This window comes from Anomaloglossus baeobatrachus, chromosome 9, assembly GCF_048569485.1.
Source record: "Anomaloglossus baeobatrachus isolate aAnoBae1 chromosome 9, aAnoBae1.hap1, whole genome shotgun sequence".
NCBI lineage: Eukaryota > Metazoa > Chordata > Amphibia > Anura > Aromobatidae > Anomaloglossus > Anomaloglossus baeobatrachus.
The window spans coordinates 230062164-230076738 of record NC_134361.1 but is presented as its reverse complement, the minus strand read 5'-3'; the positions used below and the strand labels follow the sequence as shown (position 1 = coordinate 230076738).

Here is a 14575-nt window from a genome sequence, read left to right as displayed (position 1 = left end):
TTCTCTGTACATGGCGGGTATGGTGGTGGGTTCTCTGTACATGGCGGGTCTGGTGGGGGGGTTCTCTGTACATGGCGGGTCTGGTGGTGGGTTCTCTGTACATGGCGGGTCTGGTGGTGGGTTCTCTGTACATGGCAGGTCTGGTGGGTTCTCTGTACATGGCGGGTCTGGTGGGGGGTTCTCTGTACAAGGCGGGTCTGGTGGGGGGTTCTCTGTACATGGCGGGTCTGGTGGGGGGTTCTCTGTACATGGCGGGTCTGGTGGTGGGTTCTCTGTACACGGCGGGTCTGGTGGGGGGGTTCTCTGTACATGGCAGGTCTGGTGGGGGGTTCTCTGTACATGGAAGGTCTAGTGGGAGGTTCTCTGTACATGGCAGGTCTGTTGGGGGGTTCTCTGTACATGGCGGGTCTGGTGGGGGGGTTCTCTACATGGCGGGTCTGGTGGGGGGGTTTCTCTGTACACGGCGGGTCTGGTGGGGAGTTCCTGGTACACGGCGGGTCTGGTGGGGGGTTCCTGGTACACGGCGGGTCTGGTGGAGGGGTTCTCTGTACATGGCGGGTCTGGTGGGGGGGTTCTCTGTACATGGCGGGTCTGGTGGGGGGTTCTCTGTACATGGCAGGTCTGGTGGGGGGTTCTCTGTACATGGCAGGTCTGGTGGGGGGGGTTCTCTGTACATGGCGGGTCTGGTGGGGGGTTCTCTGTACATGGCGGGTCTGGTGGGGGGTTTCTCTGTACACGGCGGGTCTGGTGGGGAGTTCCTGGTACACGGCTGGTCTGGTGGGGGGGTTTCTGTACATGGCGGGTCTGGTGGGGGGTTCCTGGTACATGGCGGGTCTGGTGGGGGGTTCTCTGTACATGGCGGGTCTGGTGGGGGGGTTCTCTGTACATGGCGGGGTCTGGTGGGGGGTTCTCTGTACATGGCGGGTCTGGTGGGGGGGTTCTCTGTACATGGCGGGTCTGGTGGGGGGGTTCTCTGTACATGGCGGGTCTGGTGGGGGGGTTCTCTGTACATGGCGGGTCTGGTGGGGGGTTCTCTGTACATGGCGGGTCTGGTGGGGGGGTTCTCTGTACATGGCGGGTCTGGTGAGGGTTCTCTGTACATGGCGGGTCTGGTGGGGGATTCTCTGTACATGGCGGGTCTGGTGAGGGGTTCTCTGTACATGGCGGGTCTGGTGGGGGGTTCTCTGTACATGGCGGGTCTGGTGGGGGGTTCTCTGTACATGGCGGGTCTGGTGGGGGGTTCTCTGTACATGGCGGGTCTGGTGGTGGGTTCTCTGTACATGGCGGGTCTGGTGGGGGGGTTCTCTGTACATGGCGGGTCTGGTGGTGGGTTCTCTGTACATGGCGGGTCTGGTGGGGGGTTCTCTGTACATGACGGGTCTGGTGGAGGGTTCTCTGTACATGGCGGGTCTGGTGGAGGGTTCTCTGTACATGGCGGGTCTGGTGGGGGGTTCTCTGTACATGGCGGGTCTGGTGGGGGGTTCTCTGTACATTGCAGGTCTGGTGGGGGGTTCTCTGTACATGGCGGGTCTGGTGGGGGGTTCTCTGTACATGGCGGGTCTGGTGAGGGGTTCTCTGTACATGGCGGGTCTGGTGGGGGGTTCTCTGTACATGGCGGGTCTGGTGGGGGGTTCTCTGTACACGGCGGGTCTGGTGGGGGGGTTCTCTGTACATTGCAGGTCTGGTGGGGGGTTCTCTGTACATGGCGGGTCTGGTGGGGGGTTCTCTGTACATGGCGGGTCTGGTGGGGGGTTCTCTGTACATGGCGGGTCTGGTGGGGGGTTCTCTGTACATGGCGGGTCTGGTGGGGGGTTCTCTGTACATGGCGGGTCTGGTGGGGGGGGTTCTCTGTACATGGCGGGTCTTTTGGGGGGTTCTCTGTACATGGCGGGTCTGGTGAGGGGTTCTCTGTACATGGCGGGTCTGGTGAGGGGTTCTCTGTACATGACGGGTCTGGTGGAGGGTTCTCTGTACATGGCGGGTCTGGTGGGGGGTTCTCTGTACATGGCGGGTCTGGTGGGGGGTTCTCTGTACATGGCGGGTCTGGTGGGGGGTTCTCTGTACATGGCTGGTCTGGTGGGGGGTTCTCTGTACATGGCGGGTCTGGTGGGGGGTTCTCTGTACATGGCGGGTCTTTTGGGGGGTTCTCTGTACATGGCGGGTCTGGTGAGGGGGTTCTCTGTACATGGCGGGTCTGGTGAGGGGTTCTCTGTACATGGCGGGTTTAGTGGGGGGTTCTCTGTACATGGCGGGTCTGGTGAGGGGTTCTCTGTACATGGCGGGTCTGGTGAGGGGTTCTCTGTACATGGCGGGTCTGGTGGGGGGGTTCTCTGTACATGGCGGGTCTGGTGGGAGGTTCTCTGTACATGGCGGGTCTGGTGAGGGGTTCTCTGTACATGGCGGGTCTGGTGAGGGGGTTCTCTGTACATGGCGGGTCTGGTGGGGGGTTCTCTGTACATTGCGGGTCTGGTGGGGTGTTCCCAGTACATGGTGGGGCTGGTGGGGGGGTTCCTAGTATGCGGTGAGTATGGTGAGGGGGGGGTTCCTGGTAGGTGCAGGTCTGGGGGGGGGGTTCCCGGTAGGTGGCAGGTCTGGGGGGGGTGTCCTGGTAGGCAGTGGGTCTGGTGGTGAGTTTTCAGTACACAGCAGGTCTGGTGGGGGGGTCCCAGTGAGTGGTGCTTCTAGTGGGGGTGCCACTGGGCTACTGAGGTAGCGGGTCTGGCGGGGTGTTCCCATTGGCGGCGGGTCTGGTGGGGAGAGTTCCCCAGTAGGCGGCGGCTCTTCTGGGGGGGTTCCCAGTAGGTGGGGGGGTTGCGGTAGGTGGCAGGTCTGGGGGGGGGGTCCCGCTAGGCGGCGGGTCTGGCGGGGGGGTTCCCGGTAGGTGGCAGGCCTGGGGGGGTTTCCGCTAGGCGGCGGGTCTGGCGGGGGGGGGTTCCCGGTAGGTGGGAGGGGGTCCCGGTAAGTGGCGGGTCGGGGAGGGGGTCCCGGTAAGTGGCGGGTCGGGGAGGGGGTCCCGGTAAGTGGCGGGTGTGGGGGGGCTGCAGTAGTTATCAGCAGTCATACCGGGTAGGATGGGGTCAGGGTCACCCGCGGAACATTAACACATAATAATAATAATAATCTTTATTTCTATAGCGCCAACATATTCCGTAGCGCTTTACAATTCAGGAGGATCATATGCGGGGAATTTAGGATTTGTCTGGTCCAATCCCCAACTGGAGCACAGAATGCTGGAAATGTGGCGTGTGAGGTGCAGGTGTCGGCCCCGTCCGGGATCTATGGCGCCGGCACTCGCCCTGCACTCCGGCCTCTGATAATCCGGCACTCGCCCTGCACCCCGGCCTCTGATAATCCGGCACTCGCCCTGCACTCCGGCCTCTGATAATCCGGCACTCGCCCTGCACTCCGGCCTCTGATAATCCGGCACTCGCCCTGCACCCCGGCCTCTGATAATCCGGCACTCGCCCCGCACTCCGGCCTCTGATAATCCGGCACTCGCCCTGCACTCCGGCCTCTGATTATCCGGCACTCGCCCTGCACTCCGGCCTCTGATAATCCGGCACTCGCCCTGCACCCCGGCCTCTGATAATCCGGCACTCGCCCTGCACCCCGGCCTCTGATAATCCGGCACTCGCCCTGCACCCCGGCCTCTGATAATCCGGCACTCGCCCTGCACTCCGGCCTCTGATAATCCGGCACTCGCCCTGCACTGCGGCCTCTGATAATCCGGCACTCGCCCTGCACTGCGGCCTCTGATAATCCGGCACTCGCCCTGCACTCCGGCCTCTGATAATCCGGCACTCGCCCCGCACTCCGGCCTCTGATAATCCGGCACTCGCCCCGCACTCCGGCCTCTGATAATCCGGCACTCGCCCCGCACTCCGGCCTCTGATAATCCGGCACTCGCCCCGCACTCCGGCCTCTGATAATCCGGCACTCGCCCCGCACTCCGGCCTCTGATAATCCGGCACTCGCCCTGCACTCCGGCCTCTGATAATCCGGCACTCGCCCCGCACTCCGGCCTCTGATAATCCGGCACTCGCCCCGCACTCCGGCCTCTGATAATCCGTCACTCGCCCCGCACTCCGGCCTCTGATAATCCGTCACTCGCCCTGCACTCCGCCTCTGATAATCCGGCACTCGCCCTGCACTCCGGCCTCTGATAATCCGGCACTCGCCCTGCACTCCGGCCTCTGATATCCGGCACTCGCCCCGCACTCCGGCCTCTGATAATCCGGCACTCGCCCTGCACTCCGGCCTCTGATAATCCGGCACTCGCCCTGCACTCCGGCCTCTGATAATCCGGCACTCGCCCTGCACTCCGGCCTCTGATAATCCGGCACTCGCCCTGCACTCCGGCCTCTGATAATCCGGCACTCGCCCTGCACTCCGGCCTCTGATAATCCGGCACTCGCCCTGCACTCCGGCCTCTGATAATCCGGCACTCGCCCTGCACTCCGGCCTCTGATAATCCGGCACTCGCCCTGCACTCCGGCCTCTGATAATCCGGCACTCGGTATTTCTGCTCTAAAGACCACGTGGACTGTAAACTGCCTGATGTAAACTGGGAAGAGCAGGGCGTGGTCTGCTGATGGGGGAGTCTCCGCCCCCAGGAAGGTGTCCCCACCATATTGATAGCTGAGTACGTGCGGGGCGTGGTCAGCAGGAGGACGAGACTCCGCCTTTGCTTCGGATGAGGACGTGACTGGGCGTGGACCGGCGCTAGTGCTCTCCGCCTCCCGGGCCCTTTCCCCGCCCCTTCCATGGGTTTCCAGTGTATGACGTCACGGGGTGAGAGGTCGGTGCTCGGTGGTGATGGCCGGCTGTTCCGGGATGCCGGGGGTGCGGGGCGGCGCTGCAGCTGCTCCTGGCCGGGGCTGTGCTGGTGGCGGCCGCGGAGAAGACGCTGTACGGGCCGCAGGATGCCGGCATCGCCATACTGGAGCGGAGATCCATCACCGGAGCCCTGTACAACGCGTCGTCTGCCTGGCTGCTGGAGTACTACTCCTCCTGGTGCGGGCACTGCATCAACTACGCCCCCACCTGGCGGGACCTGGGCGCTGACGTGCAGGGTGAGAGGGGGACGGAGCGTCCACTGGTGTGTGGGGGAGAGGGGGACGGAGCGTCCACTGGTGTGGGGGGAGAGGGGGACGGAGCGTCCACTGGTGTGTGTGGGGGGGAGAGGGGGACGGAGCGTCCACTGGTGTGTGTGTGTGGGGGGGAGAGGGGGACGGAGCGTCCACTGGTGTGTGGGGGGGAGAGGGGGACGGAGCGTCCACTGGTGTGTGGGGGGGGAGAGGGGGACGGAGCGTCCACTGGTGTGTGTGTGGGGGGTGAGAGGGGGACGGAGCGTCCACTGGTGTGGGGGGGGAGAGGGGGACGGAGCGTCCACTGGTGTGTGGGGGGGGAGAGGGGGACGGAGCGTCCACTGGTGTGTGGGGGGGGAGAGGGGGACGGAGCGTCCACTGGTGTGGGGGGGAGAGGGGGACGGAGCGTCCACTGGTGTGTGGGGGGGAGAGGGGGACGGAGCGTCCACTGGTGTAGGGGGGAGAGGGGGACGGAGCGTCCACGGGTGTGGGGGGGGGGGAGAGGGGGACGGAGCGTCCACTGGTGTGTGTGGGGGGGAGAGGGGGACGGAGCGTCCACTGGTGTGTGTGGGGGGGGAGAGGGGGACGGAGCGTCCACTGGTGTGTGTGGGGGGGGAGAGGGGGACGGAGCGTCCACTGGTGTGTGTGGGGGGGAGAGGGGGACGGAGCGTCCACTGGTGTGTGTGGGGGGGAGAGGGGGACGGAGCGTCCACTGGTGTGTGTGGGGGGAGAGGGGGACGGAGCGTCCACTGGTGTGTGTGGGGGGAGAGGGGGACGGAGCGTCCACTGGTGTGTGTGTGGGGGGAGAGGGGGACGGAGCGTCCACTGGTGTGTGTGGGGGGGAGAGGGGGACGGAGCGTCCACTGGTGTGTGTGGGGGGGGAGAGGGGGACGGAGCGTCCACTGGTGTGTGTGGGGGGGAGAGGGGGACGGAGCGTCCACTGGTGTGTGTGGGGGGGAGAGGGGGACGGAGCGTCCACTGGTGTGTGTGGGGGGGAGAGGGGGACGGAGCGTCCACTGGTGTGTGTGGGGGGGAGAGGGGGACGGAGCGTCCACTGGTGTGTGTGGGGGGGAGAGGGGGACGGAGCGTCCACTGGTGTGTGTGGGGGGGAGAGGGGGACGGAGCGTCCACTGGTGTGTGTGGGGGGGAGAGGGGGACGGAGCGTCCACTGGTGTGTGTGGGGGGGAGAGGGGACGGAGCGTCCACTGGTGTGTTGTGGGGGGGGGGGAGAGGGGGACGGAGCGTCCACTGGTGTGTGTGGGGGGGAGAGGGGGACGGAGCGTCCACTGGTGTGTGTGGGGGGAGAGGGGACGGAGCGTCCACTGGTGTGTGTGTGGGGGGGGGAGAGGGGGACGGAGCGTCCACTGGTGTGTGTGTGGGGGGAGAGGCGGACGGAGCGTCCACTGGTGTGTGTGTGTGGGGGGGGAGAGGCGGACGGAGCGTCCACTGGTGTGTGTGTGGCGGGGAGAGGGGGACGGAGCGTCCACTGGTGTGTGTGTGGGGGGAGAGGCGGACGGAGCGTCCACTGGTGTGTGTGTGGCGGGGAGAGGGGGACGGAGCGTCCACTGGTGTGTGTGTGGCGGGGAGAGGGGGACGGAGCGTCCTCTGGTGTGTGTGGGGGGGGGAGAGGGGGACGGAGCGTCCACTGGTGTGTGTGGGGGGGGGGGAGAGGGGGACGGAGCGTCCACTGGTGTGTGTGGGGGGGGGAGAGGGGGACGGAGTCCACTGGTGTGTGTGGGGGGGGGGAGGGGGACGGAGCGTCCACTGGTGTGTGTGGGGGGGAGAGGGGGACGGAGCGTCCACTGGTGTAGGGGGGAGAGGGGGACGGAGCGTCCACGGGTGTGGGGGGGGGGAGAGGGGACGGAGCGTCCACTGGTGTGTGTGTGGGGGGGGAGAGGGGGACGGAGCGTCCACTGGTGTGTGTGTGGGGGGGGAGAGGGGGACGGAGCGTCCACTGGTGTGTGTGTGGGGGGGGAGAGGGGGACGGAGCGTCCACTGGTGTGTGTGTGGGGGGGGGAGAGGGGGACGGAGCGTCACTGGTGTGTGTGGGGGGGGGAGGGGGGACGGAGGTCCACTGGTGTGTGTGGGGGGGGGGAGGGGGGACGGAGCGTCCACTGGTGTGTGTGGGGGGGGGAGAGGGGGACGGAGCGTCCACTGGTGTGTGTGGGGGGGGGAGAGGGGGACGGAGCGTCCACTGGTGTGTGTGGGAGGGGGGAGAGGGGGACGGAGCGTCCACTGGTGTGTGTGGGGAGGGGGGAGAGGGGGACGGAGCGTCCACTGGTGTGTGTGGGGAGGGGGGAGAGGGGACGGAGCGTCCACTGGTGTGTGTGGGGAGGGGGGAGAGGGGGACGGAGCGTCCACTGGTGTGTGTGGGAGGGGGGGGGAGAGGGGGACGGAGCGTCCACTGGTGTGTGTGGGGGGAGGGGAGAGGGGGACGGAGCGTTCACTGGTGTGTGTGTGGGGGGGGGCAGAGGGGGACGGAGCGTCCACTGGTGGGTGTGTGTGTGGGGGGGGCAGAGGGGGACGGAGCGTCACTGGTGTGTGTGTGTGTGGGGGGGCAGAGGGGGACGGAGCGGTCCACTGGTGTGTGTGTGTGTGTGGGGGGGGAGAGGGGGACGGAGCGTCCACTGGTGTGTGTGGGGGAGGGAGAGGGGGACGGAGCGTCACTGGTGTGTGTGGGGGGGAGAGGGGGACGGAGCGTCCACTGGTGTGTGTGGGGGGGGGGGGAGGGGGACGGAGCGTCCACTGGTGTGTGTGGGGGGGGGGGGAGGGGGACGGAGCGTCCACTGGTGTGTGTGTGGTGGGGGGACGGCGCGTCCACTGGTGTGTGTGTGGGGGGGGGGGGAGAGGGGGACGGAGCGTCCACTGGTGTGTGTGTGGGGGGGGGAGAGGGGGACGGAGCGTCCACTGGTGTGTGTGTGTGTGGGGGGGGGAGAGGGGGACGGAGCGTCCACTGGTGTGTGCGTGTGGGGGGGGGAGGGGGACGGAGCGTCCGCTGGTGTGTGGGGGGGGAGAGGGGGACGGAGCGTCGCTGGTGTGTGTGTGTGTGGGGGGAGGGGGACGGAGCGTCCACTGGTGTGTGTGTGTGTGTGGGGGGGGGGAGGGGGACGGAGCGTCCACTGGTGTGTGGGGGGGGAGAGGGGGACGGAGCGTCCACTGGTGTGTGTGTGGGGGGGGGAGAGGGGGACGGAGCGTCCACTGGTGTGTGGGGGGGGGAGGGGGACGGAGCGTCCACTGGTGTGTGGGGGGGGAGAGGGGGACGGAGCGTCCACTGGTGTGTGTGGGGGGGGAGGGGGACGGAGCGTCCACTGGTGTGTGTGGGGGGGGGGGAGGGGGACGGAGCGTCCACTGGTGTGTGTGTGTGGGGGGGGGGAGGGGGACGGAGCGTCCACTGGTGTGTGTGTGGGGGGGGGGGAGGGGGACGGAGCGTCCACTGGTGTGTGTGTGGGGGGGAGAGGGGGACGGAGCGTCCACTGGTGTGTGTGGGGGGGGGTAGAGGGGGACGGAGCGTCCACTGGTGTGTGTGTGGGGGGGGGAGAGGGGGACGGAGCGTCCACTGGTGTGTGGGGGGGAGAGGGGGACGGAGCGTCCACTGGTGTGTGTGTGTGGGCGGGAGAGGGGGACGGAGCGTCCACTGGTGTGTGTGTGTGTGTGTGTGTGGGGGGGGAGAGGGGGACGGAGCGTCCACTGGTGTGTGTGTGGGGGGGGGGGAGAGGGAGACGGAGCGTCCACTGGTGTGTGTGTGTGTGTGTGTGTGTGGGGGGGGGAAAGGGAGACGGAGCGTCCACTGGGGGGTGTGTGGGGGGGGAGAGGGGGACGGAGCGTCCACTGGTGTGTGTGTGTGTGTGTGTGTGTGTGTGTGTGGGGGGGGGGAGAGGGGGACGGAGCGTCCACTGGTGTGTGGGGGGGGAGAGGGGGACGGAGCGTCCACTGGTGTGTGTGTGTGTGTGTGGGGGGGGGAGAGGGGGACGGAGCGTCCACTGGTGTGTGGGGGGGAGAGGGGGACGGAGCGTCCACTGGTGTGTGTGTGTGGGGGGGGAGAGGGGGACGGAGCGTCCACTGGTGTGTGTGTGTGGGGGGGAGAGGGGGATGGAGCGTCCACTGGTGTGTGTGTGTGTGTGGGGGGGAGAGGGGGATGAGCGTCCACTGGTGTGTGTGTGGGGGGGAGAGGGGGTTGGAGCGTCCACTGGTGTGTGTGTGGGTGGGGGGAGAGGGGGATGGAGCGTCCACTGGTCTGTGTGTGGGGGGGAGAGGGGATGGAGCGTCCACTGGTGTGGGGGGGGAGAGGGGGACGGAGCGTCCACTGGTGTGGGGAGGAGAGGGGGACGGAGCGTCCACTGGTGTGTGGGGGGGAGAGGGGGACGGAGCGTCCACTGGTGTGTGGGGGGGAGAGGGGGACGGAGCGTCCACTGGTGTGTGGGGGGGAGAGGGGGACGGAGCGTCCACTGGTGTGTGGGGGGGGGGAGGGGGACGGAGCGTCCACTGGTGTGTGGGGGACGGAGCGTCCACTGGTGTGTGTGGGGGGAGAGGGGGACGGAGCGTCCACTGGTGTGTGTGGGGGGGGAGAGGGGGACGGAGCGTCCACTGTGTGTGTGGGGGGGAGAGGGGGACGGAGCGTCCACTGGTGTGGTGGGGGGGAGAGGGGGACGGAGCGTCCACTGGTGTGTGTGGGGGGGGAGAGGGGGACGGAGCGTCCACTGGTGTGTGTGGGGGGGAGAGGGGGACGGAGCGTCCACTGGTGTGTGGGGGGGGGGAGAGGGGGACGGAGCGTCCACTGGTGTGTGTGTGGGGGGGAGAGGGGGACGGAGCGTCCACTGGTGTGTGTGTGGGGGGGGAGAGGGGGACGGAGCGTCCACTGGTGTGTGTGTGGGGGGGAGAGGGGGACGGAGCGTCCACTGGTGTGTGTGTGCGGGGGGGGGGAGAGGGGGACGGAGCGTCCACTGGTGTGTGTGTGGGGGGGGGGAGAGGGGGACGGAGCGTCCACTGGTGTGTGTGTGGGGGGGGGGGAGAGGGGGACGGAGCGTCCACTGGTGTGTGTGGGGGGGGGGGGAGAGGGGGACGGAGCGTCCACTGGTGTGTGTGGGGGGGGGGTGAGAGTGGGACGGAGCGTCCACTGGTGTGTGTGTGGGGGGGGAGAGGGGGACGGAGCGTCCACTGGTGTGTGTGCGGGGGGGGAGAGGGGGACGGAGCGTCCACTGGTGTGTGTGGGGGGGGGGGAGAGGGGGACGGAGCGTCCACTGGTGTGTGTGGGGGGGGGGAGAGGGGGACGGAGCGTCCACTGGTGGGGGGGGGGAGAGGGGACGGAGCGTCCACTGGGTGTGTGTGTGGGGGGGGGGGGAGGGGGACGGAGCGTCCACTGGTGTGTGTGTGGGGGGGGAGGGGGACGGAGCGTCCACTGGTGTGTGTGTGTGGGGGGGGAGGGGGACGGAGCGTCCACTGGTGTGTGTGTGGGGGGGGGGGAGGGGGACGGAGCGTCCACTGGTGTGTGTGTGGGGGGGGGAGAGGGGGACGGAGCGGTCCACTGGTGTGTGTGTGGGGGGGGAGAGGGGGACGGAGCGTCCACTGGTGTGTGGGGGGGAGAGGGGGACGGAGCGTCCACTGGTGTGTGTGTGTGTGGGCGGGAGAGGGGGACGGAGCGTCCACTGGTGTGTGTGTGTGTGTGTGGGGGGGGAGAGGGGGACGGAGCGTCCACTGGTGTGTGTGTGGGGGGGGGGAGAGGGAGACGGAGCGTCCACTGGTGTGTGTGTGTGTGTGTGGGGGGGGGGGGGAAAGGGAGACGGAGCGTCCACTGGGGTGTGTGTGGGGGGGAGAGGGGGACGGAGCGTCCACTGGTGTGTGTGTGTGTGTGTGTGGGCGGGGAGAGGGGGACGGAGCGTCCACTGGTGTGTGGGGGGGGAGAGGGGGACGGAGCGTCCACTGGTGTGTGTGTGTGTGTGTGGGGGGGGGAGAGGGGGACGGAGCGTCCACTGGTGTGTGGGGGGGAGAGGGGGACGGAGCGTCCACTGGTGTGTGTGTGTGGGGGGGAGAGGGGGACGGAGCGTCCACTGGTGTGTGTGTGTGGGGGGGAGAGGGGGATGGAGCGTCCACTGGTGTGTGTGTGTGTGTGTGTGTGGGGGGGAGAGGGGGATGGAGCGTCCACTGTGTGTGTGTGGGGGGGGAGAGGGGGTTGGAGCGTCCACTGGTGTGTGTGTGGGTGGGGGGAGAGGGGGATGGAGCGTCCACTGGTCTGTGTGTGGGGGGGAGAGGGGGATGGAGCGTCCACTGGTGTGGGGGGGGAGAGGGGGACGGAGCGTCCACTGGTGTGGGGAGGAGAGGGGGACGGAGCGTCCACTGGTGTGTGGGGGGGAGAGGGGGACGGAGCGTCCACTGGTGTGTGGGGGGGAGAGGGGGACGGAGCGTCCACTGGTGTGTGGGGGGGGAGAGGGGGACGGAGCGTCCACTGGTGTGTGGGGGGGGAGAGGGGGACGGAGCGTCCACTGGTGTGTGGGGGGGGGGAGGGGGACGGAGCGTCCACTGGTGTGTGGGGGGACGGAGCGTCCACTGGTGTGTGTGGGGGGGAGAGGGGGACGGAGCGTCCACTGGTGTGTGTGGGGGGGAGAGGGGGACGGAGCGTCCACTGGTGTGTGTGGGGGGGAGAGGGGGACGGAGCGTCCATGGTGTGTGTGGGGGGGAGAGGGGGACGGAGCGTCCACTGGTGTGTGTGGGGGGAGAGGGGGACGGAGCGTCCACTGGTGTGTGGGGGGGGAGAGGGGGACGGAGCGTCCACTGGTGTGTGTGTGGGGGGGGAGAGGGGGACGGAGCGTCCACTGGTGTGTGTGTGGGGGGGGAGAGGGGGACGGAGCGTCCACTGGTGTGTGTGTGGGGGGGGGAGAGGGGGACGGAGCGTCACTGGTGTGTGTGCGGGGGGGGGAGAGGGGGACGGAGCGTCCACTGGTGTGTGTGTGGGGGGGGAGAGGGGGGATGGAGCGTCCACTGGTGTGTGGTGGGGGGGGGGGGAGAGGGGGGACGGAGCGTCCACTGGTGTGTGTGTGGGGGGGGGTGAGAGTGGGACGGAGCGTCACTGGTGTGTGTGGGGGGGGGGAGAGGGGGACGGAGCGTCCACTGGTGTGTGTGCGGGGGGGGGGGAGAGGGGGACGGAGCGTCCACTGGTGTGTGTGGGGGGGGGGGGGAGAGGGGGACGGAGCGTCCACTGGTGTGTGTGGGGGGGGGGGGGAGAGGGGGACGGAGCGTCCACTGGTGTGTGTGGGGGGGGGGAGAGGGGGACGGAGCGTCCACTGGGTGGGGGGGGGGGGGAGAGGGGGACGGAGCGTCCACTGGTGGGGGGGGGGGGGGAGAGGGGGACGGAGCCGTCCACTGGTGTGTGTGGGGGGGGGGGTGAGAGTGGGACGGAGCGTCCACTGGTGTGTGTGGGGGGGGGGGAGAGGGGGACGGAGCGTCCACTGGTGTGTGTGGGGGGGGGAGGGGGACGGAGCGTCCACTGGTGTGTGTGTGGGGGGGGGAGAGGGGGACGGAGCGTCCACTGGTGTGTGTGGGTGGGGGGGAGAGGGGGACGGAGCGTCGACTGGTGTGTGTGTGGGGGGGGGGGGAGAGGGGGACGGAGCGTCCACTGGTGTGTGTGTGTGTGGGGGGGGGAGAGGGGACGGGAGCGTCCACTGGGTGTGTGTGTGTGGGGGGGGGGAGAGGGGGACGGAGCGTCCACTGGTGGTGTGTGTGTGGGGGGGGGAGAGGGGGACGGAGCGTCCACTGGTGTGTGTGTGGGGGGGGGAGAGGGGGACGGAGCGTCCACTGGTGTGTGTGTGGGGGGGGGGAGAGGGGGACGGAGCGTCCACTGGTGTGTGTGTGGGGGGGGAGAGGGGGACGGAGCGTCCACTGGTGTGTGGGGGGGGGAGAGGGGGACGGAGCGTCCACTGGTGTGGGGGGGGGGAGAGGGGGGACGGAGCGTCCACTGGTGTGTGGGGGGGGGGAGAGGGGGACGGAGCGTCCACTGGTGTGTGGGGGGGGGGAGAGGGGGACGGAGCGTCCACTGGTGTGTGTGGGGGGGGGAGAGGGGGGACGGAGCGTCCACTGGTGTGTGTGGGGGGGGGGGAGAGGGGGACGGAGCGTCCACTGGTGTGTGTGTGGGGGGGGGGGAGAGGGGGACGGAGCGTCCACTGGTGTGTGTGTGGGGGGGGAGAGGGGGACGGAGCGTCCACTGGTGTGTGTGTGTGTGGGGGGGGGGAGGGGGACGGAGCGTCCCACTGGTGTGTGGGGGGGGGAGAGGGGGACGGAGCGTCCACTGGTGTGTGGGGGGGGGGGGAGAGGGGGACGGAGCGTCCACTGGTGTGTGTGTGTGTGTGTGGGGGGGGGGGAGAGGGGGACGGAGCGTCCACTGGTGTGTGTGTGTGGGGGGAGAGGGTGACGGAGTGTCCACTGTGTGTGTGTGGGGGGGGGGGGAGAGGGGGACGGAGCGTCCACTGGTGTGTGTGAGTGTGTGTGTGTGGGGGGGGGGGAGAGGGGGACGGAGCGTCCACTGGTGTGTGTGTGGGGGGGGGGAGAGGCGGACGGAGCGTCCACTGGTGTGTGTGTGTGGGGGGGGAGAGGGGGACGGAGCGTCCACTGGTGTGTGTGTGGGGGGGGAGAGGGGGACGGAGCGTCCACTGGTGATGTGTGTGTGGGGGGGGGAGAGGGGGACGGAGCGTCCACTGGTGTGTGTGGGGGAGGGGAGAGGGGGGACGGAGCGTCCACTGGTGTGGTGTGGGGGGGGGAGAGGGGGACGGAGCGTCCACTGGTGTGTGTGTGGGGGGGGGGAGAGGGGGACGGAGCGTCCACTGGTGTGTGTGGGGGGGGGGGAGAGTGGGACGGAGCGTCCACTGGTGTGTGTGGGGGGGGGGAGAGGGGGACGGAGCGTCCACTGGTGTGTGTGGGGGGGAGGGGGACGGAGCGTCCACTGGTGTGTGTGTGGTTGGGGGGGGGAGAGGGGGACGGAGCGTCCACTGGTGTGTGTGTGTGGGGGGGGGGGAGAGGGGGACGGAGCGTCCACTGGTGTGTGTGTGTGTGTGGGGGAGAGGGGGACGGAGCGTCCACTGGTGTGTGTGTGGGGGGGGGGAGAGGGGGACGGAGCGTCCACTGGTGTGTGTGTGTGGGGGGAGAGGGGAGAGGGGGACGGAGCGTCCACTGGTGCGTGTGTGTGTGGGGGGTGGGGAGAGGGGGGGACGGGAGCGTCCACTGGTGTGTGTGGGTGTGTGTGTGTGAGAGAGAGGGGGACGGAGCGTCCACTGGTGTGTGTGTGTGTGTGAGAGAGAGGGGACGGAGCGTCCACTGGTGTGTGTGTGTGTGAGGGGAGAGGGGAGGGGGGACAGAGCGTCCACTGGTGTGTGTGTGTGTGTGTGTGTGAGAGAGGGGGGACGGAGCGTCCACTGGTGTGTGTGTGTGTGTGTGTGTGTGGGGGGGGAGAGGGGGACGGGAGCGGTCCACTGGTGTGTGTGTGTGTGTGTGGTGTGTGTGTGTGT

The 14575-nt window shown here is 68.4% G+C and overlaps 1 protein-coding gene across 1 annotated transcript in view; it reads left to right on the top strand.

Annotated features, from left to right (window-relative positions):
* Nucleotides 1-4800: 4800 nt before the first annotated feature.
* The window catches only part of QSOX2 (quiescin sulfhydryl oxidase 2), a 44840-nt gene continuing 35065 nt past the window's right edge, over nucleotides 4801-14575 (top strand). The window contains 2 exon segments of the mRNA XM_075324732.1: nucleotides 4801-4848; nucleotides 4850-5072. Of these exon segments, the coding sequence (XP_075180847.1) occupies nucleotides 4816-4848; nucleotides 4850-5072 (256 nt within the window). The 5' untranslated portion in view covers nucleotides 4801-4815.